At 40.8% G+C, this 27,988-nt stretch overlaps 4 protein-coding genes across 4 annotated transcripts; all 4 read left to right on the top strand.

Annotated features, from left to right (window-relative positions):
* The first annotated feature begins 2,374 nt into the window (after positions 1-2,374).
* On the top strand, positions 2,375-6,454 carry LOC103992389 (3-hydroxy-3-methylglutaryl-coenzyme A reductase 3). The gene is made up of 4 exons (XM_009412066.3): positions 2,375-3,406; positions 3,963-4,144; positions 4,773-5,119; positions 6,020-6,454. The coding sequence occupies exons 1-4, from the start codon at positions 2,454-2,456 to the stop codon at positions 6,260-6,262; spliced, it is 1,725 nt and encodes a 574-aa protein (XP_009410341.2). The 5' UTR covers positions 2,375-2,453; the 3' UTR covers positions 6,263-6,454.
* A 534-nt stretch (positions 6,455-6,988) lies between these two features.
* On the top strand, positions 6,989-12,580 carry LOC135642292 (uncharacterized). The gene is made up of 3 exons (XM_065158310.1): positions 6,989-7,275; positions 12,116-12,190; positions 12,310-12,580. Exons 1-3 carry the CDS (start codon positions 7,114-7,116, stop codon positions 12,361-12,363), a joined length of 291 nt encoding a protein of 96 aa, XP_065014382.1. The 5' UTR covers positions 6,989-7,113; the 3' UTR covers positions 12,364-12,580.
* A 2,921-nt stretch (positions 12,581-15,501) lies between these two features.
* Positions 15,502-17,368, top strand: LOC135642862 (AT-hook motif nuclear-localized protein 25-like). The gene has a single exon (XM_065159346.1). It carries the CDS (start codon positions 16,030-16,032, stop codon positions 16,912-16,914), a length of 885 nt encoding a protein of 294 aa, XP_065015418.1. The 5' UTR covers positions 15,502-16,029; the 3' UTR covers positions 16,915-17,368.
* Positions 17,369-21,023: 3,655 nt separating this feature from the next.
* Positions 21,024-27,444, top strand: LOC135642813 (uncharacterized). Its single transcript, XM_065159264.1, has 8 exons — positions 21,024-21,353; positions 21,479-23,736; positions 23,845-24,003; positions 24,091-24,267; positions 24,354-24,548; positions 25,913-26,011; positions 26,093-26,707; positions 26,854-27,444. The coding sequence occupies exons 2-8, from the start codon at positions 21,487-21,489 to the stop codon at positions 27,190-27,192; spliced, it is 3,834 nt and encodes a 1,277-aa protein (XP_065015336.1). The 5' UTR covers positions 21,024-21,353; positions 21,479-21,486; the 3' UTR covers positions 27,193-27,444.
* Positions 27,445-27,988: the final 544 nt, after the last annotated feature.

Here is a 27,988-nt window from a genome sequence, read left to right on the forward strand (position 1 = left end):
GATAAAGATTTTAATCATTTATCATGACATCTTATCTCGAATCTTACTTTGTCACTTACTTTTCTTTAAAAGAAAAAAAAAAAAGCCTAGAGTCATTTGTTTCACATGCTCAACATGAAGAATTAGAATATATTGTTCAATGCATAAGTCCAAAAAAAAAAAAAGGGGAGGGGGGGGGTTGATAAGCATCCATAATAATATTCTAATTGGACTTTCTTAACAGCTAATATTCTCTTCGTTTTTATCCTTTTTTTTTAGTAATGAACCTCCAAATGTCATATTTTTATTTTTTTATACTCTTTCTTTTCTTACTTAAATCCAGTGAAAAAAAAAAAGTCCATTATCACCAAAAAGAAGAGATAACACTTAAAATGACATCTTCTTTTCCAATTAAAGATTTTCTTTGATTTTTATTTATATTTATATTTTTCACTCTGTGTTTATTAAATTATGTTAATGCACATACGATTGATTATTCGAAGTCTATATTTTTTCACACACAACAACAATATGCTATTGATCATATGAAATGATAGTCTTCTTTATTTCTTATAAAGGTTGATTAGATAGAAGATGGGATTGGGAATATCTTTTTCCTTATGGTCATATTAAAAATAACTATTGCATAACTATTTATTTGATTTGACGTTCTCTATCTAATTTTCACAAATAGTTATTGGTGAACCCATACATCAACTAATCAAATTGCATGTAATATAATATAATATATATTATAAAAATAAAAAAATATGTATAAAAATGATTAAAATAATAATAATATCAGCCAATATTATAAATACTCTTAATTTTTCTCTAACGTCAACCCTAATTTCATGATTGATGTAAATCCCATTTTAAATAAATAATAAAAAGGTTAAAGTTAAAGATACTTAGGTAATCTTTTGTTATAATACAAAGTCAGATTCATGCATATAATTATCCAAAAATCAATCGGGTCAATTGGCATTCTAATTTTTTTAACATATCCTATCTAATAATTAAATTAGATCGATTTGGTTCTATTGAGGATGCGCTTAGAAATATAAATATTTGAAATATCTATTGAGGACCTAATACACAATTTAAATATAAATAGATATTTGATAATTTTTTAAAATTATATTTTAATATATATGTTATATTAGAAATGCTTAAATGTTGATGCTATAATTTAGAATTTCAACATTTGTTAGATGTTAATATAATTTTTTTTAATTTTAATAATATTTTATGATTAAAATTATAATATCACTAAAATGGTTAGGTGGGAAACCAATATGATTTATATTTTTATAAAATAAAATTTTATTTAGTTATTTATATAATTATATATTTTTAATTATTATGTTCTATTTATGACTATATTATTTAAACATAAAATATGGATTCACTTTTGAATAAATATTTGAAAATATTATAAGAATAATTTTGTTACAAAATATTTAATATTTTTAATAATAATTTATTATTATTATTATTATTATTATTATTATTATTATTATTTTATCTATTATTTAAGATATAAATTTTATCAAGTACTTAAAATTTTCATGATTGTCACTCAGACCTCTTTCTCTAATTATATATTAAAAATACAAATATATTCTTAAAGCATAAGTTAAATATTATTATGTAACAATAATTATATAAATATTTTTATTAGATTTAAGAGTTGGAATGTTAAATAAATCATAGTCATGTTTCCAACTCTGGAATAACTATGGAATTTTGTTTGGGGATGGATATAAGCTAAAAATCCATCTTCTCCCTTATTATAATAGTCAGTCAAGCAAATTGGTATCTCCAATATTACTTTATTTGAAAATATTTTCTCAAAGAACAAAATTAATAATTATTTTTCATGAGAACAATTTGATTTTTATTTTGAACGGCAAAGGAAGAGTCGTCTCCAATTAGCTTTTCTATAAAAATAAGAACCCTAAAATTGAGCAAAAGTCAAACATAATAAACCACTGGAAAAAATGTCCTTAAAAAGCATTATGATTTCAACCATCAATACTCTTCCTAATTGTGAATGAAAACCTGTATTTTTTTTATTATTTATTTTTTGGCTCACTAAGAGTAATTTTTTATGGGTTTTTTAGAATTGTGAGTGTGTAAACTACTTTAATAATTAATAGAAATTTATTTTGATAATTGCATTAGGAAATAAGGGAGGATATAAAATAATTTTCAAATTAATACAAAAGGAATTATTAATAGTAAATAGTCTCTCATAAAAATAACAAAGAAAAAAAATTAATACGATAAAAATAAATAAATAAATAAATAAAAAATATAGAATACACCTAAGAATGGAATATAGGCTTCGCCAAAATCTCACATGCGGTGATCGTAACGCGACCTCCAGCTTTTAAGAGGCCCACCGTTCCCCCTTCGCTTCGGTGCAGGGCTCCTCCCCGGTTTCCGCTGCGTCCCCGCCGCCGGTGAGCATGGAGGTCCGCCGGCGGTTCCAACCGCGAGCCCCCGCCGCCTCACCCTCCCACGGCGGATTAGCCCGTCGCCCATCCGCGGCACCGGCCGCTCGGGTCCAGGCGTCTGACGCCTTACCTCTCCCGATCCGGCACACCAACCTCCTCTTTTCCGCCTTCTTCGTTGGCTCCCTCGTCTTCCTCATGCGGCGGTGGCGCGAGAAGGTCCGCTCCTCCATTCCGCTTCACCTCCTCGGCCTCTCCGAGATCTTCGCCATCGTCGGCCTCATCGCCTCCCTCATCTACCTCCTTAGTTTCTTCGGCATCGCCTTCGTCCAGTCCGTCGTCTCCTCCCACGATGAGGAGGACGACTTCCTTCTCTCCGGCGCCGCCCCCGCCGCTCCCGTTTCCTCGCCCTCTCCCGCCGCCATTTGCCCACTCCTCTGCACCGACGCCGCCGCGCCCGCCTCCCAGAAGAATCCGAATATCACCGCCGATGACGAGGAGATCATCTCCTCCGTGGTCGCGGGGAAGACCCCATCATATGCCTTAGAATCGAGGCTCGGGGATTGCAGGAGAGCCGCCGGTATCCGGCGGGAGGCCCTGAAGAGGATCACCGGAAGGGCCTTTGAGGGGTTGCCGCTGGACGGGTTCGACTACGCGTCGATCTTGGGTCAATGCTGCGAGCTCCCTGTGGGCTACGTTCAACTGCCGGTTGGGATCGCTGGGCCGCTGCTGCTCGACGGAAGTCAACACTACGTGCCGATGGCGACCACGGAGGGATGTCTTGTGGCTAGCACCAACAGGGGTTGCAAGGCTATCGCTGAATCTGGAGGGGCCACGAGCGTGGTGCTGAGGGATGGCATGACGAGGGCGCCGGCTGTGAGGTTTCCGTCGGCCAGGAGGGCTGCTGACCTCAAGGCCTTCCTGGAGGAGCCGAACAATTTCGAGACCATCGCCTTGGTGTTCAACAGGTATTTTCTTCTTAGTTGCATTGTGTTCCTATTTAAATAGGCCAAGATGGTGATAAGGGCTTTTAGAGAACTCTTCTGCATCAGAATCTAGCTTATTTGAATTGCCCATGAATTGCTTTGATTAAAGTTTATATCTTGCTTTACAATTATGTTTTCATTGGCATTGAAATTGTTGATTTCGGCTGGCTGATTGTGTATATTTGGAACTCTGGCGACGAGCTTGTTGTGGATATATCTTGTTCTCTAAAAAAAAAATGTGACTTTTTCTCTAACAATTTTTGTGTTTGTTGATCTCTTGCGCTTGTAATGTCGAATCTCTTTGTGTTGTGATTTTATTTTTTGTGTACAATTCTTGTCATCGATGAGTGCATCTCAAGGCAAACAGTTTGTTGTTTTCCTACTCTGGTCAAAGTTGTGAATGGACCAACCATTTCCTTTTCCTGCTTTGTTATCCAGGCAACAATCATTAATTCCGTTACGGTATTGTGTTTGACTTATTTGTATCTTTTGTAGTATATGGAAATTATATCTAGTTGAATTGCAAAATTTTCCACAGGTCCAGCAGATTTGCCCGGCTACAGGGAATCCATTGTGCACTCGCTGGGAGAAACCTCTACATGAGATTCAGTTGCAGCACGGGAGATGCGATGGGGATGAACATGGTTTCCAAAGGTGTACAGAATGTCTTGGACTACCTTGAGAAGGACTTCGACGATATGGACATAATCAGTATCTCAGGTTAGATTCTTTGTTCTGCCTGAGATCAACTAAACTTGCTTGCTCGATATGTTTTCTCATTGAAGTATCAACGAACGAAGACCCCAACAATGTTCTTATTTCAGGATACGAACCACGATAATTTCTTGTAAACAGTTAATCTGTTTTGTTTTTTCCAGGTTTTGACCATTAGTATTCTTTTTTCACAGCTATATGTTCCTTTTCTTTTGGCCATTTTTCTGTGGTGAAATGTGCGGTTCCATCATGCTTGTCAACTGATGTCCATTCCTTTCTTGATCAAGGAAAACCACTCAGTAGTTGCTGTAATGGCTGAGCCATATGTGACATGCAGGATTGACCATGTACTGTCATCATCGTCGTAGATTCTGTGCATGTTTCATGTTTTGAAGCTTAGTTGTTGACTTGCCAGTAGTTAATTCAGAGATTATTTCTCACATGATTTTTTCATGGTAATCTACTAGAGATCAACCTTTCAATGGTAGATTTTCTGTGACGTACTGAGATCACGTGAATATTATTGTGCAATCAGTTGACACCATCGTTATATCATGTGTAACATTAGGGTAAGATGTCAAATTTGTATGCTTGTGACTTTGTGTTTCATTACACTTCTCTTGCCACTGGTCAGGTAATTTCTGCTCCGACAAGAAGCCGGCTGCTGTCAATTGGATTGAAGGACGGGGCAAATCAGTGGTTTGTGAGGCAGTCATCAAGGAAGCGGTGGTAAAGAAAGTTTTGAAGACCAATATACCTGCACTTGTGGAACTCAACATGATCAAGAACCTTGCTGGCTCTGCGGTTGCTGGATCTCTTGGAGGGTTCAATGCTCATGCCAGCAACATAGTGTCTGCCATCTACATAGCCACCGGCCAAGATCCAGCTCAGAATGTGGAGAGTTCTCATTGTATCACCATGATGGAAGCTGTCAATGATGGAAAGGATCTTCACGTCTCTGTGACCATGCCATCCATTGAGGTAATACTTGTATATCAATCTAGGTGGTTGATTTACTAGATCTATCTTCTCTATCTGTTGCTATTTACTTATAGACCATGCATCGTGCTAATTTTTCTACTTTCTCGTATCTCTGAATTCGTATAATAATGCCAACTTTTTGTCTGTCATGAATGCTGACATCATCACCCAAGTTACATATGTCAATCCTAACATATGCATTCCCGGTTGCCCTTTTCGCTCCTTTTATCTTGGTTTGGTAGCACACATGAATTTCATGCATCACATTTCCTGTTTTGTACCATCTTCTCCATCATAACTTTTTTTTGGAGACCCTTTTCTTTTTTGACACCATACTGAATTACTTGGTCTTGTTGTTTACTATGAGGTGGTAATCAAGTAGCTCGATTACCAGAAATTTGGAATCTTGCTATGTTGTTAATGGATGTTGTTGTCTATCTGTTTGATTTTTGTCTCTGACTTGAACAAAAATTGTCCAAGCCAAATAATTCATCTTTAACAGTACAAATACAAATTAAAGTGCAGCTGTGGGGAGATTATTTTATTTTCTCTTTAACACCATTAGTACGTTTGATAGACCATTCTATCTTTCTGACAGCTACTTGCATTCCACAGACTGGTTGGAATCATTTCTTCGTTTGTATAATTCATGTACCATTGCAATGAGGAGATAGGTCCATCCCTGATTACATTAACACCACAAGTCCACTTGGCAGATTACTATTACAACTACTATTATTACAGTAACAGCTAGAGTGCTGTGGTGTCCGCCTCACGACTCCTTGACACAATCATCCTTTTCATCTTTGCTGTTGTGCTGAATGACAAATGACCTATTTCAAGGGATAAGTTTGTGCATCATGTACAAAAGAAGCTGACATTGCTTTCTTTGTCATACAGGTTGGCACAGTTGGTGGTGGGACTCAGCTGGCCTCCCAGTCTGCCTGCTTGGACCTACTTGGTGTGAAGGGTGCAAGCTTGGACACTCCTGGGGCAAACGCGAGACGCCTGGCGTCCGTCGTGGCAGGCGCTGTTCTAGCCGGGGAGCTCTCCCTCCTCTCGGCTCTTGCAGCTGGACAGCTCGTGAAGAGTCACATGAAATACAACAGATCCACCAAAGATTTATCTAAGTCTGCCTCCTAAATAAAACTCAAAAAGTACCTCAAATGGCTTCCCTGATGTCGAACAAACGATCTGAGGTACCTCATGAGAAGAAGCTGCATTGGATGTTTATCTCTTTGGTTTCCTTGTGGGTTTTTCTCCTACTTCTTGTAATATGACCTCTTCAGGCTTGTGGTGTGTTTACCATGTTCTTATTCAAGGTTCTATTATTCATGTTCTTCCTTCTTTTGGTGTGTTTACCATATTATTCAAGATTCTATCAATTCAGGTGATTCTTTCCTTTTTAGTTGCTGAATGTTGGGTTGGATGGCTGTGGAAACCCTAAAGATCATGGTGTTGACTTACTTAAGTGTCTTTAGTCATTTTATCATTACTGATTAAACTAATTAATCCAAATCCAATTTCTATCATTTCGATGTCTAAAATCGTTCTGTTACTACTTGTCTTCCATAAATACAAATATTATGTTTGCATTGTTCGAGATGGATGGGAAAAATATATAAAAATATGGTCAAAAAATAATTTTAGGAAAATAAATTATTCAAGAAAATTTTAGTTATATGATTTAAAAAAAAAGAAAATGGGATTTTGAGGGACTACCTAAAATATTCAGGGGCGGTATAGTCATTTAGAAACCTTACTGAATCACTCCTGAGAAACATCAGGGGCGACGTGGCCTGTCGGAAACCATAACTCGTGGGAGGCGACATCACCCCTGACATGTTCCAGGGCGATGATTCGGTCAAGCCCTCAATTAGCAGCCCTCAAGATCAGAATCGCCGACCGCAGGCTGGAGATCAAGAACCCATTTTGAACCCTGGGAAACGATCGCCGGGATCGCTTGGGTGTTTTGGGGGAAGGAGGAGGAGGGGATGGCGAGCTGGAGAAGAAGCTTAGGGAACCTGAGGACGTTCGTAGGGAACGCAACAGGAGGCCTCCGAGGGGGAGCCAACCTCGCCTCGTGGGTCGTGGCGGGCACCTTGGCGTACTTCCTGTGGGTCAAGCCGGCTCAAGATCTCAAGAGGGAGCAGGAGGTAATTCCCATCTTAATTCGTTTATCTCTGTTTCGTATCTGGGATTTTGGTGTTCTCCATAGATTGAGACGGAAAAGTTAGTAATTCGAGAGGAAGCATGCATTCTAGGTTTCAAATGCCTTATTAGAACACACCAAAACCTTTTCCTTATCCTCCTTCTTTAGATGCGATTGTATTGTAGCCCCAATTAGCAATCCGCAAGCGGAGATGGATACAATCATGCATTTTTGTGCCTCTTTCCATTGAAACTCCGACGAACAGGCATTTTCTTCGTTGGTATGATAGATACCATTAGCGCTGTCACCGATAACTTCTTTATGACTGATCTAAGATTGTTTCTCCAGTGAGAGTATAGCAGTATATGTTGTTAATTCTTCCTATGCAGCTTAGAAGCCATTGAGTTACTACTTATTCGGCACGATAACTTGCATCTGACAGTGTTGTGTTCTTAAATATGCATCACCTATTCCAATCAAATAGGTCATAGTTACCAAAACGTTAAGCAACCAGCCATTAGTAGAATTTAGACATCTCTTGTCCAATCACATATATGATCGAGGAAATGGTTAAACCATGATTTAACCTTGTTGCTCAGGAAATAAACAGCAAGCTGTAGTTTGACAATTTTGGGTTGATTACATATACAGTCTTCTGCGGTTGAGTATATGACATCCCTTTTTAATATTGCCACAACCATGTTTCTTTGGTATTCGGCCAATTATCAGCAAATATAATCAACATTGGCAAATATAATCAGCATTGGCTTACCTTGGCTTATGGACGTAACCAAATATGTTAGATGATATTTTCTCATTTGCCCAGTCGATACTGTTGCTAATATTTGTCAATTTTTACTGTCTTTTTTGTTATTTTAGATCTCCATCTCAATGTCCTCATTGTTAGGATCGAGAGCACTAAGAGGGGGGGGGGGTGAATTAGTGCAGCGGAAATCTTTCAGCGATTTAAAAACGAAAGCTGCGTTCGTCCGATAAAAACGATTTCGATGTAAAAGCCGATTCTAAGATTACTTAAGATTAAGCGCAGTTTACGTCTAAGCACAGTTTACGTCTAAACTGAATTTGCGTCTAAATACAGTTTGCGTCTAAATGCAGTTTTGCGTCTAAACACAGTTTTACGTCTAAACGTAGTTTTGCGTCTAAACTCAGTTTACGTCTAAACGCAGTTTTACGTCTAAACGCAGTTTGCGTCTAAAAGTAGTTTACGTCTAAAACACAGATTTATGTCTAAACACAGTTTGCGCAGTTTGCGTCTAAACACAGTTTTGCGTCTAAACTCAGTTTACGTCTAAACGTAGTTTTACGTCTAAACGCAGTTTGCGTCTAAACGCAGTTTTACGTCTAAACGTAGTTTTACGTTTAAAAGAAGTTTACGTCTAAAACACAGTTTGCGCAGTTTACGTTTAAACGCAGTTTTACGTCTAAACGCAGTTTGCGTCTAAACGCAGTTTTACGTCTAAACGTAGTTTGCGTCTAAAACAGTTTCAAAGGGATCTAAACTTAGAAGCTAGTTCATAAAAGCACAGAAGACAGTTTTGCATAATCAAAACACAAACGTAAGCTGATCGTACGAAAAACACAGATTTACGTCTGAATGCAGATTCGAAAAGATCAGCACTTAGAACTTGTTCGTAAAGGCGCAGAGAGCAGTAGTTATGTAGGAGGTTTGCAGTAATGATAAGGTACTCGAAATAAAAGCAAACCAGAGATTTAGAGTGGTTCGGTCAGTCTTGACCTACTCCACTTTTGGCTTCCTCCTCCGACGAGGTCACCGACGTCAACTAGCTGCCTTCCTTCAATGGGCGAAGGCCAACTGCCCTTTTACAGTTTCACTCCTTTTGATGGGCTCAGGAGACAACCCTTACAGAACCTTTCTCTCCTCACTTTACAATTCAAAAGCTTAAAGAACAGAAGGAGGAGACTTAAAGGCTTTACAACAATTTTGAGCTCTTAGAATCACAGAAAGAATCAAGATTTCGGTGTAGGTCTTACTCTTTCTGTGCTGAATGGGTGGGGTATTTATAGGCCCCAACCCAGTTCAAATTTGGAGCTCAAAACCGTCAAATCCCGGAATTCCGGGATCAGGCGGTTGCACCACCTGACTGGAGAGGTTGCACCGCCTGGCAGAGCTCGGAGACTGAGCCCAGGCGGTTGCACCTCTCTGTCAGGGGCGGTTGCACCGCCTGAGTCTGGCTCGGAGACTGAGCCCCAAGCGGTGCCACCTCCTGATTGAGGCGGTTGCACCTCTCTGCCAAAGCTCGAAGACCGAGCTCAGGCGGTGCTACCTCTTTGTCAGGGAGGTTGCATCGCCCAGTCTAGCTCGAAGACTGAGCTCAGGCGGTTGCACCTCCTGGCTGGGGCGGTTGCACCGCCCAGTCTCGCTGGGAGACTTAGCCCAGGCGGTTGCACCTCCTGGTGCAATCAGGGTCCGAATGGTTAGCTCCATTCGGCCCAATTTCAATCTTTTCAGGGGCCCAATTGCCCCAAGATTAAGCTAATGGGATCACCTCCCATTTTCCAACTTAATCAACGTGCTAACTACGATTAAATCTAAGACAATTTCTGCAGCTTTGCTCCGATGCGTTAATCGCTTCTTCCGGCGAACTTCCGTCGATCATCCGATGAATCCTCGGTGATGCTTCTGCGGACTTCCGGCAAACTCCTGGACTTGCGACGATCCACTTGGCGAGTTCCGACGAGCTTCGCTTGGCAAGCTTCTGGACTTCTCGGATTTGTTCCCGCAGAACCTCCGACGACCGTCCGAACTTCCGTCGAACTCTCGAACTCCCAACGTGATCATGAACTTGACTCCGGCGCAACTCCTGCTGCTTGTCTAACTTTCATCGTAGTTAATCCTGCACATTTAAAACAAAACTTCGATCGAGACAATTAATCCTAAGCAATTAACCAAGTTGTCCGACATGTCATTGGTCCCTCGACACTTCGTCCGATTCTTCGGCGCATCGTCCTCTCCTGCAGCCTATTGCCCAATCGGCCAGTTGACTCCGCAACTCCGATATCCTTGGCACAATACCCGCTCTTCTTGGCCCGATGCCCGAGTCCACGGCCCGAAGCCTTCTGTCGATACGTCGATCGATCCACCGGCCCGACGTCCAATCTTCTGACATGTTCCTTCGGCACAACATGATTTTCCTGCTTTAATTGTCTCACCCTGATCGAAGCATCCTGCGTCACTCAAGACGCAAATTAAATCATAAACATATATCAAGTAGTTTCATCATCAAAATACGAGATTCAACACTCATCTCTCCTACACTATTTTTTTTTTTTTTTCATACATCAATTCTTAATTGTCCAACACTGCCATCCATAAAAGCACAGTTAATTTCTTGTCTAGTGAAATTTTCCTCCCATTTGAAGTGATTATCAATGGTTGCACAACATTTCAGATGTTTCTCACCATATTGATCAGTCCACAATAAGTAGTAATATCTTAGTTTCCAAATTATCTTTAATTTTGAATAAGTTTCTACTTTGTTATTGATTATTATGATGTAATAAAGTCATCAACAAGCAGTCTCTATTATGGTACTTCATCATCGTGTTTCTCCATCACAAATGTTATTAGGTTTGAACTTAAGATTTACACCTTGCATGACTCTAGTATAATTGAGAATTCAGGCAATAGTCTTTTAGACAAATAAATAATATAAACTTCATCCTAGCAAAGCCAATCGCTTTGTTGATGTTGACGTTGCAATGTTGAGGGAATAACTTAAATAAATTAAATATGTTGTGGTTCTGAAGCAGAATCGGTCCTTAAAGTTGGTCAATGTGATGAAATGAGGATGACCACTATGAAATGGCTGGGTAGCTACCAGGCAACTAGTCAAACAGGAACCTAATCTACTTTTATAACCCTGAAAATATGATTCCTAATAGCGAACAAATTGTCTAAGCAATACTGCATAGACTCTAGACACTAAATAGACTCTTAGGTAACTTGTTGTCTTCAGTCATTGGTTGCTAGTCTATCATAAATTGTCTGATTCGGTAACATGTTGGGTTCGACTTCCAAGCTACAATGTTGATGTGGTCATTGATTATTATGTATAACTCAGGATCCTTGCATCACCAATGACCCTGCCCAGGTTGGTCATATGTTGCCAAGTCATTGGGAATCCTGACTCTTAGCAAAATTAACTTTATACTTTGAGGCTTCAGAGAGAAAAATACAAATAGAGCAGCCCAATGCACGAGACTTCTATCAATATGGGGCCTGGGGTTTGACATGTAAAACCAGTAACTTATTGTTACAAAAATTGTTTCCATGTCATATAGCTGCAGAATATGCTAAATTGCTAGCTCTAATGAAAAGATTGATGCTAATCCTTTTATGCTCTTACATCTTTAGAGTGAAAAACAGCTCGCATGATAGGCATGTCCCCGTCACTGTATCTATTTGCATTTAGAGTGGAAAACAGCTAACCTACTGACATGTAACCATGTCAAAAATCAGAATTGCCTTTCCGGAATAATAGTTGCCTTATATGTCAAAATGACATGTAACACCATGCACATATCTGATCCATATGCCCTTCTGTTAGTATTTCTTTGCCTCAAAATGCCTTTTGCTTTCCTATCATCCATCCTGAAGTTTTATTTACATGAGCTTTTATTTACTTTGTTCCGGCATCATAGCCTTTTATAACCATTGGTGTTCTATCTAAAACATTTATAAATTACAAGTATGTGATGTGGTTATAATTCTATCAGCCTAAATGATTTCCTATATTTGGTAGTTCTTGGAGAAGGATTTTATAGTTTTATTGTTCATGCATTCGAGTCTTCTTGTGCTTTAGGAGAGAGCTGCTGCAGCTGCAGCGTCAGATCCTTACCGCTATGTCGAGAAACGAAAACCCATTCCTGATCCTCAGGTAGTCTGTTTTGTCTTTAGAAATGAGGATGTGTTATTTATGGGGACCTTTTTCGTATATATTAGCGCCAGAAGACTGGTTTGATATGTGAATAATGGTCGTTCCTCCTGCGCGCTCAGGAAACTGGTTTGATATATGGGAAGAGAAAGGAAACCAAGAGCTCTGGGAACTGATTCATCCGAAAACACCGATATCTAGTCACAGAATCTTCTGCACTTTGACATCAATGAATCTTATTTCAGGCAACTTCTTGCTTAGCTTAAAACTAAAAACTTTTTTTTGTTGGAAGTGCCATAAACTGTTGAACTGATACCTCCATAGACATTCATGACTGTGTATGTTGTTGTATAGATAAATAAAGAGCAATCCTTTTGCTTTTTCTGCCCTTCATGCATGCCTTTCTGCTTGTCAAGCTTCTCAAATTTGATCTCATTTTTGTCATGCATGCAGGGATAGATGAATCTTCTGCCGATAAGTATATCTGCCAAGACAAATTGTTTGTACATCTCTCATACAACTCTCACTCAATTTCCATTGAAACTTAGACCAGACTGCCTTTCTTACATCCTGCAGATTGTTCACAAAACCACATACCAAATACAATCACTGACCACCACTCATTGCATCTCTTCTTCCACAGTCCACTAATTTGGTAGCTTCAGCCATCAGATCTGATCCAGATCATATGTTTTTATCATTGGTGAAATGGTGATTAGGTTGAGATCCCCTAAAGAACTTTGTCCTATTGCCCAATTTCAGATCAAACAGAACTGATTCCCATGCAACAGTTGCCAACCATCACTTTTGATCCTCTACTAGGGTAGAAGAAGCACCCATGGATACCCATCAAGCTCAACCCCTCCCTCTTCTTCCCCTCTCTCATCACACTCAAAGATTTAAAGTTTCATCTCTCCTGTTCCTCAAAATTTATTATTTTTGCCTAGCATGTAGGATCTGCATAGAAAGAAAATGAACTCATAATGAACCTCTGATGTAGTAAAATATTTTCTTTTTCTTGACATGTGGAGATGAATAACTTTGCTAGTTCTGAACGGTCGCGTAACTATGCATCTCGACCATTACGGATTTTGATTATTATTTTTTTATCTTTTTTAATCTAAACTTTTTGAAGGGTTTGGCATCTTGTGGGGTCCGAATCCTTTTATGTGTGGCCCTAATCATAATTTACAGCCGACCAAATTAAACAATGCAATCTGCCTATGTTCATATGCTTACACCACCAAAAGTGAGCACTTTGAGAGAACCCTCCCAACATTAGCTCATGGATGGCGACCGGCAACCGAGGAGCACGCCATCATTTCAATCCCCATAAACAAATCACCGATCGACCTCGCTTAAAGTCAAGGCCGGTTGGAGTTATCGATGCGGGGATGGAGAGGAGCTGTGCTGTGTGGGTGAATGCAATGGATTGGATCGAGGAGCACGACGAGAGCGGGCGGGCGATGGGACGCACATGGCCGGCTTCCGACAAGACAAAGCGCCGCGCTGCTTATTCTATGCTCCTCACTGCATCACCTGCCCCCCTCCCCCTCCCCGTGCTTTCGGCCCCATGGGATCAGAGTACGTGGATGCTCGAGCCATGTCGGCCTCGATCACGACATCGATCTTGGTGGCTCTCCGTCCTCAACACCTGTCATCTTTGGGGCTTTTCATCAAACAGGTGGTGACTTCTAGTTGGCCTCCAACCCCAGAGTTACAGTCTGTCACACAAGCTACAATATTACTGGGACATGTTGGAGATTATGATTTGATGACACTCCATGAAAGCACCCACAAAGAACTGATCCCCATGCTTTCTCTTACCAAGATCTGAAGGTATGCTTTGGCATCAATGGCTTTCGGAAAGGCCCTCATGTTGTATTAGATTCTGCAGACACATTAATTTAGTACCCCCCTACAAGGCTATGTAAGAAGACTAGGAATCTGTCAATTTATCTGCATACATTCAGTACACATCTGAATTGAAAACCATTAGTCTCCATTCATCTCATGAATGAAACACTTTGGTTCCATGATGCATCACATAAATCTAATGCAGCTGAGCATCTGAGGTCAGATAATGCAAGCAGCATTCTCTTATTTATTCTTCATCTGTGATATTGTATCCTTTTATGTGATTGAGGAAACCTAAGACCGGAATCATTTATATGAGTAATTATTCCATGAGGAGGCCTTATTGATACACTCTTCTCATCAATGATTACATCATTTCCGTCAAACCCTCTGTGAGAGATTATGACATTATGGTTGCATTCTTTGGACATCTAATAATAAACTGAGTCTGCATTATGCTTTCTCAATACATGAACATGTAAGAAAGCAGCTCTCTCTGTTTCATATTGAAGGAGTTCGATCCATCTACTCATTCCAGCCGAGTTGGTTTCTTCGTCAATCTTCTCTCTGTTTCACATTTCTCACTTTTATGACTACGATTAACTTAGATCTTACTAAATCAATCCAAGACTCCTATCAATATTCGTAATTTCTTGAGTTGTTCTGAAGCTCGAGTTAGTAGCTGACTACTAGACTAACACTGCATTTCAAATGGAAGATTAAAGATTGCATCTTGAGTTGTTTGGTGTTTGGAAATCTTCAAGATCATTTACTTTATGAGCACTGTGGTGAATGAATTGGCTACAGGCTGGAGAAGGGAGGAGAGAACCGAGAACAGGACGTCCTCCTCCTCCTCCTCCTCCAGTAATGGCCACCGCAAAGCGAAGCTGTTGACCCGCTTCCATGCCCGACCGACACGTGTCCGACAGCTGCACGGCCGATAGCGGCATTGCTTTGACCACTTGACTACACGTGCTTGATCTCATCTCACACCCTCTCTCTCTCGCGCGCGCGCGCGCGCCCTATCTGTCGTCTTCCCCAGCAGAAGAGACTTCAGATGAGCATGTAATCCTTCCTCGAAGATGCAAGCTTTGATGCGTAATGGTGAGGAATATTGTTGCATGATAAGATCATGCTTGCCGCCTTCTAGTTCTTTCACTGATGCGTTGCACATTAATCTCGCAGCCTTAAATGGAACAGCAGATGGAATCGGCAATCCTCCCAACATTATAGGTCAGTGGAAACAGATGACCTTGTCGTTGCCACCCATGGATAGCACCTTCCAACCTTCCATCTATGTGTTAGCATGACATGATAACATGGTAAAAGAATACCCATTACCTTACATTGTACGCAAATAAAGGCACTCAAGTCCATATAATATACCCTTCTTTTATGGCCATTAAACTATGACTTCCTCCATCTTTGCATACAATAAGTTCCACAAGATAGTCCAATCCTTCATTGTCTCTCTCTCCTTCTCAACAAATAGCCATTGCATCCATCCTTTCTTTCCTCCTCTCAGAACCCACCCTCCATCCACAGCTCAGCTCTGAGACCACCGTTCGTCCTCTTCTTGGATTCTTGACGGCATCATCATGGAGAAGCATTCTCGAGTGGTTGCTTGGCTTTTGTAGACCAACACCAACCTTAAAGCAGATCTGTATGGTAAAACAGATTGCAGCTTTTGATGGTGCTGTCAGGAGACAAGGCTACTCTTGATGTTACCGGAGATTACACCGAGTAAAAGGTGGTAGAACACACAATCCTCATCTCGGTTTCTATTGCTTTTGTTTCTGTGTCTTCTTCCAAGTGGTTTCGATCTGTTCCGACAACGAAGAAGACGAGGAAAGATCTCAGCTTTGGCTTTGGTTTGAGGGGTAAGTCTTTGGACGGTAGAAGATTTGAAGAGAAGAGGGTAATAGGTGAAGAGGGGAGAAGCGAAGCTGGCAAACAAGTGGTGGGAGAGAGTCGATGTGTCCACTATGGCCGGGATGGAATCCGGCAGCGGAAGCGGCGGTAGCGGAGGCTCTTCGCGTTACCTCCACCACCTCCTTTGCCCGCCGCCGCCGTCGACCCACGTCCCGCCGCAGGATTCCAAGCCATCCCCGGAGAAAAGCCCCAAGGTCTCGCCCGACCACGGCGGCGGCGACCAGCCGTCTGACTCCCCCCCGGCGGGCGCATCCGGGGGCCCCGTCCGCCGCCCCCGCGGCCGCCCGCCCGGATCCAAGAACAAGCCGAAGCCCCCGATCATAGTCACCCGCGACAGCCCCAACGCCCTCCGCTCCCACGTGCTCGAGGTAGCCAGCGGCGCCGACGTATTCGAATGCGTCTCCGACTACGCTCGGCGGCGGGGGCGGGGCGTCTCCGTCCTCAGCGGCACCGGCGCGGTCACCAACGTGGCCCTACGCCAGCCCGGGGCGTCGACGCCCGGGAGCGTGGTGGCGACGCTCAGAGGCCGGTTCGAGATCATCTCGCTGACGGGGACCGTCCTTCCTCCTCCGGCCCCGCCAGGCGCCGGGGGGCTGTCCGTGTTCCTCTCCGGAGGACAAGGACAGGTGATCGGAGGCAGCGTAGCGGGGCCGCTGGTGGCGACGGGGCCGGTGGTGCTGATGGTGGCGTCCTTCACCAATGCGGTTTACGAGCGGCTGCCACTGGAAGGCGACGAGGAGGAGGCGGAGGCTGTGGTGCAGGGTCAGCAACCGGCGGTCTCGCAGTCCTCGGGCATTACCGGAGGCGGCGGTGAGGGCGGGGGCAGCGGCGGCACCAGTGGCGTCCCATTCTATAACCTAACTGGGAACATGGGGAGTTACCAGCTTCCCGGTGATGCCTTTGCATGGGGCGGTGGCGGGGTTCGGCCACCCTTCTAATTCTTCACAGACAAGCTTTCTACTCTTCTGCCGGATTTATAATACCCATTGCTGTTAGACAAAGAAGAAGAGAAGCTTCCACTCTTCTTGTTGGTTTGTGTGTGATGTTACAAGATGGTTTCTCGGAGGAGCTCCTCAATGTGCAATCACAGAGAGAAGTCATTACATTTACTACTACCTCAGAAGCTTTCTGGTCTGATGCTGGAATCCAAGAGAAGTCGGAGTCGAAGGTAATGAGAAGGAAGACCAGATTGGATGATGGGATATCTGCCAAGGTGAGTGGATTCAAAGTCCATTCCTAGATGTTACTTCAGATTGATGACTCCTCTTGTTTTCTTCTCCGCCATTCAATGTCATGTACTTCTGTTTGATTTCAATTGCTAGATTTGGTCTACATATATATCATATGGGATTTGAACTCCTGAAGAAACACAGCTTCCAAATATTTGTGTCATCTATGCATGTGGATTTTCCTTCATTTTGTAGTTAGCTAGATTTACTAGTCAATGTTAGAGTGAGAGTGTTGGTGAAGAGAGTATGAAGTGCAGTTCTTTATTCAGTGTGCACATATAAGACAGGCTCACATGAAATATTAAAGCAGATGGAGAGATTCTCATCATCTGCTTCCATTGTTTTTATCCCTATACTGCACTGTAAGAGAGAGAAATAGACTGCATGATTACTGAAATTTTGATAGCTTTATCATCTAAAACATATTATATACATGTGTGTGTAATCTGTCACTTTTCTACACCATATTAACCTTGCAATAATACCTACTTACATGTCATACATCTATCTTTTAAGTGGTTTTCCATTATCTATGAACTCAAGGAAAGCAGATAGTATTGTTATATCTGAGCTCACTGTCTGCTATAGCAGCAACTTGACTAGATATCCTCTTGCATGGGCCATTCTCTCTCTCTCTCTCTCTATTTTCAGATGGTTTTTGCACCTGTAATGATTTATTTTCATACCTTTCTCATCAAATTTCTGATCAAAACATGTATGCACTTCATATCTTGATCCATGTGGTGTACTTGGATGTGTGGAGACTATTGGTTTGTATTGGTAGGATACTGCTTTCTTTGACCTACTGCATGGAATTCTTAAAGCTTAAGAACATTGACATTATGAACAACCCCACACTTGAAAACATCAAAGACTAGACTCTTGATTCAAACATATTGCTAAACAATTGTGATAGGTTCTGGGAAGCCATCACTAGCATGATTCTGATCAAAGCACTATCTTATTAGGTTATATTTTGTTATCAATATGTATGACAAACTTAGCAAATAGTATATGCCTGAAAATAAAAAGAAGTTACAAAGGAATGGAGATTAATTATGTAGGTGATGTGGCCTTCACAGACAAATTGTTGAATTCTTTCATGATTACATGTTCTTCAGTCAGCTAAAAGTATTATTAATAGTATAGATAATGAATTCAGGAAAGAGACATCTCAACTTGCATTACAAAAGTTCAGAGCACAATATCCTTTGACCAGAATTATGCCTTCTGGATTCTTGGCCATCACACTTGAGAGTAAAACATTTCCAAGTTACAGCTTAGAAGAGATGATTGCCACCCATTTATACTGTTCTTGTGGACCTATGAATTGAAATTAGTAGATCAGTAAAAATCATGATAATTAATCATAGAAATAAATTGCTACCCTATCATACTGGTAAGGTGATCAAATGTAGTTCCAATCTCACTCACCATCAGCTAGAGGCTGCAGCTACTACAAAGAATGCTTGAAATACTATAAATAATTGATTTCTCAAACCTGATTCTTCTTCCTCTTCTTCTTCTTTGATGTTCATCTTTGGGAGAAAGCTGGACTAGGAGACAAGTAGATGATGGCAATCCACTGCTTCAAAAGAAGGCTTGGCTAGAAAACTCATATAACTCCTTAGTTCTTTGTTCATTTACACATAAGATAATATGAATGATGTGACATCTTCCGACCTCCAAATTAACTTCTAATAATTCATGATGATTAACTTGCATTTGTAAGTTTCTGAGATCAGTGATGCTCGGCATCTCTTTCCTTCTTCATTCATCCCCTCCTTTCTACATGATGATCAACTTCATGCTTGATCCAATGAGCTTCTACAACCAGATCCACATTCATTCACTTCCATCAAGCTCTTAAGTTAGTCTCAATGAAAATAGAGTCATTGTGTTTCTCAGATTATGGACCCAACATGAGTCAGTTGGATCATGAATTGATAGACATGATTAACCTGATTATATAATGAGTTGGATTTGGATTCAGGAGTTTGACACAAATTATTTTTACCCAAATTTACATGATTAGTTATTAAATCCGACATTCATGTTAAGCATTTTGGACTAATGTGATTGTCTTATGATAAATCAAATCATATTATAACGGGTTAATTAGATATTATAATTAGTTATTTTTAGTATTTTAATCTCTATATTTTTAAAAGTTACATTGATATGGATGTAGTTAGAAAATAAAATATTTAACCCCTTTACTCCAACAAAATTCCTCTCTTGATTTTTTAACATATTAATATTTCACTTCGTAAATATACAAATCCTAATATAACTTTTTAAAGTATAAAGATGAAAATACTAAAAGTAGTTAATTACATGAAGTAATCTATACTTAACACTGTCATAATTGAATTCTTAAGTCTCTTAGAAACTTCAACTAATACAACCATATAAGATTTGGATTTAATCTTTAATCATATTAATTAAATGAGTTAAATTTTGATTAATTCCTTGTGGATTAACATATGCATCTTTTAATTATATACACCATTCATATGCCCTTTTTTGTATAATATATATATATATATATATATATATATATATATATATATATATATATATATATATATATATATATATATATATATATATATATATATATATATAGAGAGAGAGAGAGAGAGAGAGAGAGAGAGAGACACACACACACACACACATTCATGGTGTAAGCGATGTGACTCCTTCCGACCTCGACGAAGTTTCCAGTGTGTTGCGACGTCCATATCACACTCGACTTTTTCGGTCACATGCGATGTATCAGTCTCTTGGCATCGATTTAGATTAATTCTACTGCAAGATTTCGACCGAACCGAGTCAGATCCGACGGGTATACATTTCTTAGTTCTCGAAATTTCAATGGATTGGACCGGGTCGAACCGAGTCGATGTGACCCATCGACGCCAATTGCATGGGCAAGCCATACCCGTCGCGTGAAAGGATCGAGGTTTAATGCAGCCGAATCGACCGAGCCCGAGTTAGTTCCGACACGTTTGCAGTTCATAATTCTCGAATCCTCAACGGATCGGACCGGGTCGAACCGGGTCGACGTGACCGATCGAGACCGATTGCATGGGACAGCCGAACCCGTCGTCTGAAAGGATCGAGGTTTACTGCAGCCGAAATGGTTGACGACAGACGAGCGTAACGGCCATCGGCAGTGGACCATGCCGTGACGCTTTCCAACGGCCCCTGATACGACCGACGTTTCCGAAATAACGGATCCGTACCGGTACGCGAGGCGCGCCCCGCCTTCCTAATCGCCTGCAATTAATATCTACGCTCGCCCGGTGGGTCCCGGCCGCCGGAGGGGCAGGTGGCGCTCTAGTGGGGCGCGGGTGGTACCGTGGGTGCGTTGAGGGGGGCTTCCGGAGTTGTTATCATCCCATCCCCCACAAGTCGAAGAATGCTCGTCGCCCGTGCGCCACGCAGTCCACTCGGTTCGTGAATCGTGACGTTAGTCTTGGTACTGAGCTGACGGTGGAGCGGATCCACCGCCACACGGTTCCAGGCTTCACATTGATTCCGAACGCGTAACAGTAGCAGATATTTCCTTATTTATTATTATTATTTTCTCATAATTCAGAAATAAAAAGGTTATCCTCTTTGCTGTGAGTAGTTTTATCGGCAAAAAAAAAGAACACTTGTAGCCTGTCTCAGACGACGGTGATCCGCAAGAGTGGGCTCCACCGGGGTTCAGCTTCTTGTGGTATCAAGAGGGGAGGTATCGGAAACGAGTAGAGCCGAGGAAGTAGGAAGAGCATTAAATGGCGTCAAATGGTAATATAACACCGAAATCTGATAATCCCGAAACGCCAGTGTTCTATTCAGAATATATCTCTTCCCTCTCCCATTTTAAGATTTCTTCGTCACTCGTTCGCTTTGTTGATCTCCGGCTGCATTCTCTCCTCCGCATCTCCTCGCTCCTCTTCGGATCCGAATTGAGGGAGATAAAGAGGAGAGAGAGATAGAGGTAGGAGTGTGAGATCTGGGGATCTGGCGGAGGGAAGCGGAATTTTGGATCTCCGGCGAGGATTTCTGGTTGTGCAGCAGCAATCCCAGGCGCAACCACCGGAACGGCCGGTGTTCTGTGAGATCTTTTTTTTTTTTTTTTTTTTTTGTCTCGAGAGGTATGCCTGCTTCCTTTCTCCTCTGATCTGTTGGTTTCAATTTTGATCCGAGATGAATCTGCGGAGCGGATTTGGCCTCGTTTCTTATGAGTGATTTTGTCGTTTGTTGTTTTGCTTGATGTTAGTCTGAGCAATGACGGCTGATGCTGGCGAGTATAGTGTTAGATCTGGGGTCGAATTGGAGGGGACGGTGGGTCTGGGTTTAGAGATTGAGGGCGATCGGAAGGAGGGTGGGGATCCAAATGGCATTGCGTGCTGGGTTGGTGAGGAGAAGGATGGGGGTCGTGTTGGGCGGTCGGTGGTGGTGGAGAATGGAGGTTTCGATAATTCACCGCGTAAGGATCTTGATTTGGACGTCAAAGTAGATCCAGAGGCCATCGGAGATCAGGAAACGAGCGAAGGGAATGAAGAGAACGGGGAATTGATTGTGGAGAATGGGGATGGTTACCATGAAGGTGTTGATCATGTGATAGAATTAGCAACGACTGGGGCTTCTGTTTGTAAGGACACCACAACCTTTGACGATGTGAAAGAGGTAAACGTTGAAGCAGATTCAAAAGGAACTGTTGCTGAGGAAGGACATGCTGAGTCAGAGGCTGATGAACCGAAAGACAAAATCAATATTGATATGCTTGGGGAGAAGGAAAGTGATGCAAAAGGTGGAATGTGTGAGGAGGAAGTGGAGATGAGCAAGGAGGAGGTGAATGTGGAGCTGAGCTCCGAGAATAATCAGGATCACTTGGTGGATAATGCTAAACTGGAAAACTTTAGGGACAAAAGTGAGGTTGAACTAGACTCAGCCACCATTGAGGAAGGAGAAAAACAAGGAGGCGAGACCACAGTTGAGGAGATGAACCTTGAAGTAGAATCAGACGCAACTGTTGAAGTTGAAAAGAAGCCGGAGAATGCAGTTGCAGCGGTTAATGACCACATGAGTTCAGGCTCCTCTGATGATGATGACAAAAAGCAAGAACCTGAGATCGTAGGCATTGGGACTGACCAACAAGAGGTACCAAAATCATCTACTGTAGAATGTAATGATCAAGAAGCAAAGATTATGGTCAATAATATCTACCATCAACTGGGACAGAAAGTAGTTGACAGAATGGATAGAAAGCTGGAGATCGTTGCTGCTACTAGATATGATGATGGCGAAACAGATAAGATTGCACCTACTTTGGCCGAAGTGACAAAGGAGCCACGGTCCATGCCTTCTACACCAAACAATCATGACCAAGTAGAGTCAGTTATTTCTGAATCCCAGTTTATGCGGACCAAAGATCAAGTAGAATCAGAATTAACTACTGAAGTAGAACCCGAGGAGGAGCTCAAGACTGGAGTGACAAATTTTGTGGACCAAGCTGAACCAACACCAGCTGCAGAAGTTGCAAAAGAACAGAAATCCAAGACCTCGGTAACAGAGATTCTGCCATCTGAATCATCTGTTGAGCAAAAGGAAATGAGGTTGTTGAATGGATCCAATAATCTTTTGACACATAAATGCTTGGATAAAAATAGGACAGTCTTAGATGTCAATAAAAGAACCACTTTACAAACAGTAGATGACAGTGAATCATCTGAAAGTCAAAATGCCAAATATATCTCTGACAGTGATGCTAAGTTAAATAAGGCTGAAGCAGGCAGTGAACCCATCAAGAATTGTAACACTATTGTCGTTGAACATTCTAATGATTTGCATCCTACAGAAGGTTCCAGCAGCTTAGATGTGCCTCATGTTGTCTACAAGGAAGTAGAAGTTCCTATTTCTATGGAAGAGCTGCTAGATGCCAGTGATCAATCCATTGGTAGTTGTACCCAACCTTGTGTTGAAGCAAGTCCTTCAGAAATGGAAGGTGGTAATTTCAGTGCAGTAGATGTGCCCAGCCCATTAGATACCAATAGTGGCATGCCAGTAGAATCATCGCAACTTGCAAATGCAGGTGAAAGCATGTCTGATTTTGCTAATACTTGTGCGGACATACAAGACAAATTAGGCAATGATGTAGCTGGAAGTGACAGTCATGAAGCTGAAACTGGCTTTAATGTAGCTGTTGATCATGTTGACAAAGTCAAATCTAACATTTCTTTGATCAGTTCTACTGAAGATGGACTATGTATGACTGTGAATGGCAATGAAGAAGCTGTGCAAGGGGAAGCTGGAGTTATTGAAGGGATTCAAGTCCCAACAAAAGATCCTAGTGCGTCAAACTTGGGAGGTGAGAAGGTGGACACTCCCTCGGGAAAACCCCAAGCGATTTACATAATTAGGGTACCAAGATATGTAGATGATCAGCTCTCATCAAAGATACAGATTGCTCAGTCAGAAGTGAATGAGAAAACACAAAGAAGGGATTCTATCAAAGTTGCTATTGAGAAGCAGAAGGTATTATTGCTTTTAGGTTCATGCTTATGAACTAATGTGGATACATACTCTTAGTGTTACATCAAATATTTTTCTTGTGCTCATATAATTGAACTATCATACCCTTAGGTGACTTGTAATGAATTCTGGAAAAGGTTTGAAACTGCAAAAGCAGAAGAGAGAGCTGCAAGAGCTGCCGTTACTGCCAAGCGCCAACAGATAGATTCTGTCCAGTTAATGATGAACAAGTTGAAAAATGCTCATTCAATTGAGGAACTCCATGATAAGGTGAGACTTTCATGCAATCTTATGAAAACTGTTCAATTACCGGCCCTTCCTTTTAATACAACTTCAATTACATGTTGTCACGTTCAGATACAAACCATGGAGTTCGAGCTTCAGCATGCAACCATGCCTTTGAAAGAAGAAAAGCAATACATACGTGAGCTTAAACAGTTGAGACAACAGGTAGATCAACTCACTTCCAGTATGGGTTCAGAGGCAGAAATTGATGAGGTATTTGATCAAAAAGAGGTTGATGAGCGGTTCAAGGTACTTCTGGTCCACTTGTCGTCATTCGCTCTGTTCTTTTCTTTTTTTTGCCAATTTTACTTACTCATAATGGTTTTTGCCTATAGAGTTTGAAGAAGGAACTAGAACCTCTTAGAACTGAAGTGTCGCGAACTGAAGCAAATTCTGCTGCCGCCCGGAAGAAGTATGATGAACAACAACTTCTTCTGAAAGGTCTTCAACAACAATTTAAAGATGCTGATGCTGTTCGGCAGAAAGCATATGGGCATTGGCGAGAACTCAAAAATGTGTTAATCGAAAAGGTATGCTGTACTTCATCAGATTAAGAATTGATTTGGTTTTATTCATCCTGAATCTTTACTGTGTGATTTGAAAAACCAAGGAATGCATTTTAGTAATCTATTATCATTTTGCTTTTTCATATTAAAATTTCAAGATCTAAAGCCTGATGGAGCAAATGGATGATATCTGTCTAAATAAATGCCTTGGCATACAGATTGATTCTCTTTGTTATGGTAATACAGGGTAAATTCTTTTGAGGATTCTATTGTAGTGCTAAAAATCTATGTTGTTTCTAGAGCAATGTCACCAACAGATCTAGCATTATTGCAAATAAAATTTCTCCTAGTTGATCTATATTTGGACCCACCAGTATACTATAAAGATGAATTACATATAGGAATATTCATTGTTTGGACTTCAAAATTTAACTGGGAACATGTAATAAGAAAAAATAGAACACTTAAGAAATTTCAAATTATTAAATTTCTAAATTTTTTTTACCTGCTTGATCATATTTATTAATGTTTTAACTTTCTAGTACTTTTTGTGCTAAAGAAAAAACTTGTCTGTAGCTCTTTCTATCAGCTTGATCATGTCTCTCAGTTTTTCTTCTGTTAAGTTCTCAAATTCACCTTATAAAAATTATTATATTCTACTATTTTTGCCACTTAATTAAACTGTGGAATGCTACTTGTATAAAGTTGTCAAGTGTTGTTTGAATTAACTGATAAAATACCATTTAACTCTAGATAGAATGTAACATCTAAGGATATAATTTAATTGTCTGAATCTGCAGTAAAATTGTGCCGGTCTTTGACTGAATCTGATTTTTAATGTATTCGAGGAAACTATGGATCAGTTGTAATATCTGATCTATGATTCTTGCTAACTGTCAGAAATATATAGGAATTTTTTGTATCAATATTAGTTCTTATTAGCTACTAAGAAATACTGCACACTTTAACCAAACCTTTTTCTCAACATCATAGAACTCTCTTATTGGTGTTCTGCATCGACTCATACCATTGGTTGACATGCTCCAAACAGGCCTCAACCTAAGAACTGAAACATCTAGCAGTTCAGCAATGTGCCTACCGCTCAATGATTATAGTTGAGATAACTTCTTTTGAACATTTCAAACATCAAATTGGTCTGTATATGTATCCTTAAATTACAGGATGTCATACACTTTCCAACTTGCTACATCAGTCTTCACTAAAACCATCATGTATACCTTAAAAAAAAATCTAGTTAATTATTTTTTTTCTGCAAGACAATAATATTTCTTTACATCTGCATTATGTCAGTTTCATCTTTATTAAAAATAACTTTGACGTTGCTTGACTTCGTAGTGAAATGACCAATATCAATTATGTTGTTACAGTACAAACATTTTGGCATGTACAAGAATGATCAGAAATCTGCAGAAAACTATATATCTTCAAAAGATTTTGAGGGACTCCAGCTACATTGTAGCAAACAGGTATGTGTGCATTCTTTACTTTCTTTCATACTCGGGGAAGTTGCAACATACTGGTATTTGATGTTATCTAATTTGTTCCAGGTGGAAAAGGTAATGAATCTATGGAACAATGATGATGAGTTCCGCATGCAGTATGTTAGATCCAACATGAATAGCACATTGAGAAGATTGAAGACATCTGATGGAAGATCCCTTGGCCCAGATGAGGAGCCACCTGTTCTTCGAAGCAACCAAGGCAAGGGTCCAAGCTTTCCTCTGCCACTGGCCAACATCAGTAATTCTGTTCCACCTGTGGCCTTGGAAGCAAAAATAGAAGCATCCAAAGGAGTAGATTTGTTTCCAACTCTGCAAGCAGCAACAAAGAATCAGCCTGTTAAACCGAAAAAAACTGCAAAGCCTATTTCAGACAAGACCAAGGAAACTGTTGTTGCTAAGGTTTTGGATAGAGAAGTTGAAAATAATGAAGTGGATAGTCGAACAAAGGAGGAAGAGGAGCGCATAAAGAAGGAAGAAGAATTGTTGAAGAAGGAAGAGGAATTAAGAAAGCAAAAGGCTGAGGCTGAGTTCAAAGAACAGTGCCGGTTAGAGCAGAGAGCTAAAGCCAAAGAGGCAGAAGAAAGGAAAAAGAGACAAGCTGAGAAGGCACATGCCCGAGCAGAATACCGGGCACAGAAGGAAGCTGAACTAAGAGAGAAGGTAACGCCATTCTATTCTTTGAACCTCCTTATAAAGTTAACGTTCCTTGGCTTATTCAATACAAAACCAAGCAAGCAAATATATAATTGAATATGAATCTTGTATTCACCATTTCATAAGTAGAAGCAATCCTCTCCTTTTCGCAGAAGAGAGCAAAGAAGCACAAAAAGAAAGGTGTGACTGGTGAAGACACTACAGTGAGTGGCGCTGAGGAAGACCCTGCTCCCTCTACTGAAACTAGTCCACCTGAGGCTGCTCGGGAAGCTGATGTCACAGCAACAAAAAACAGACCTTCACGGCCAGTCGTCACGGCAAAGCAGTATAACAAGATACAGTCAATTCCTCTGCCACTTCGTAAGAAGGGTAAGCGAAAGATGGCTACATGGATGTGGGTGCTTCTAACAGTTCTGGTAGTACTCTTACTGTTTCTGGCAGGCAACTACATCTCCATTTCCGGTCTCACTTTCCCACAGTCTGCATTTTGAGCATATTCATATCACATGCATACATAAACATATATTTATAAGTTAAAGGTCTATAGGGGGTAAGAATGGCTGTCATTAATATAGTGACGACCATTCTTCTGTGCACTACTTGGCTGGTTATCCTTCTTTAGATTGCTTTCACTACTTCTGATTCATGGTTGGAGGTCTTCAATGATAGTAATGCATTTGTTGATTCAATGTTGACAATCAGTAACCTATTTGAGCTCATTATCATAGGGCATATTTAGTATCTTTTCCTGCGTTCCAAATGATTTATAAGTAGATTCATCAAACCTCTTTCGTGTGTTTCTTTTCTTTCCTCCTCCATACTTTTGCAATGAAATAAGTCTATGTGATTTAGTTCACTGTAGTAGTGATTGGTTCTTGGAATTAGCATTGCTGACTAATGTACTCTATTTAGGGGATCATAATTTTTGTTAGGAGAGACACCTCGCAACCTAGATTGTGCAAGATTGTTTATGTAGATCAAACGTTTTCTTTGCATAGCCATCACAAAATGCTCCTTGATGTGCATTAGTTGATTCTTATATGACTAGGGAACTCCGAAATGGGTAGGGCGTGACCTCCAAGTTAGGGACTGAATCGAGTCTTGTTTGCTGCCCACACCCCCTTTAACTCAGCAGAAAGTTAAGGCCTTAGGCTTTCTATTCTATTGTTTTCGTGAGCAAACCATCGAAGTTGACTTTTATGTGCGTGATGGATGCCCACAACCTGCTAGATGAAGGCACCACCAAATCAATCATAGAAAACTCTTATCCCAATCTGGCCCTGATGT

This window comes from Musa acuminata, chromosome BXJ3-7 (genome assembly GCF_036884655.1).
Source record: "Musa acuminata AAA Group cultivar baxijiao chromosome BXJ3-7, Cavendish_Baxijiao_AAA, whole genome shotgun sequence".
Classification (NCBI taxonomy): domain Eukaryota; kingdom Viridiplantae; phylum Streptophyta; class Magnoliopsida; order Zingiberales; family Musaceae; genus Musa; species Musa acuminata.

Bases quoted from the DNA above. Each gene is read 5' to 3' on its own strand.
- LOC135642292 (XM_065158310.1), top strand. From the start codon at position 7,114: ATGGCGAGCTGGAGAAGAAGCTTAGGGAACCTGAGGACGTTCGTAGGG. The intron at 7,276-12,115 runs GTAATTCCCATC...CTTGTGCTTTAG, and splicing joins ATCTCAAGAGGGAGCAGGAG to GAGAGAGCTGCTGCAGCTGC. The intron at 12,191-12,309 runs GTAGTCTGTTTT...CTGCGCGCTCAG, and splicing joins AACCCATTCCTGATCCTCAG to GAAACTGGTTTGATATATGG.
- LOC135642862 (XM_065159346.1), top strand. From the start codon at position 16,030: ATGGCCGGGATGGAATCCGGCAGCGGAAGCGGCGGTAGCGGAGGCTCT.
- LOC103992389 (XM_009412066.3), top strand. From the start codon at position 2,454: ATGGAGGTCCGCCGGCGGTTCCAACCGCGAGCCCCCGCCGCCTCACCC. The intron at 4,145-4,772 runs GTTAGATTCTTT...GCCACTGGTCAG, and splicing joins GGACATAATCAGTATCTCAG to GTAATTTCTGCTCCGACAAG. The intron at 5,120-6,019 runs GTAATACTTGTA...TTTGTCATACAG, and splicing joins TGACCATGCCATCCATTGAG to GTTGGCACAGTTGGTGGTGG.
- LOC135642813 (XM_065159264.1), top strand. From the start codon at position 21,487: ATGACGGCTGATGCTGGCGAGTATAGTGTTAGATCTGGGGTCGAATTG. The intron at 23,737-23,844 runs GTATTATTGCTT...TCATACCCTTAG, and splicing joins TTGCTATTGAGAAGCAGAAG to GTGACTTGTAATGAATTCTG. The intron at 24,004-24,090 runs GTGAGACTTTCA...TGTCACGTTCAG, and splicing joins TTGAGGAACTCCATGATAAG to ATACAAACCATGGAGTTCGA.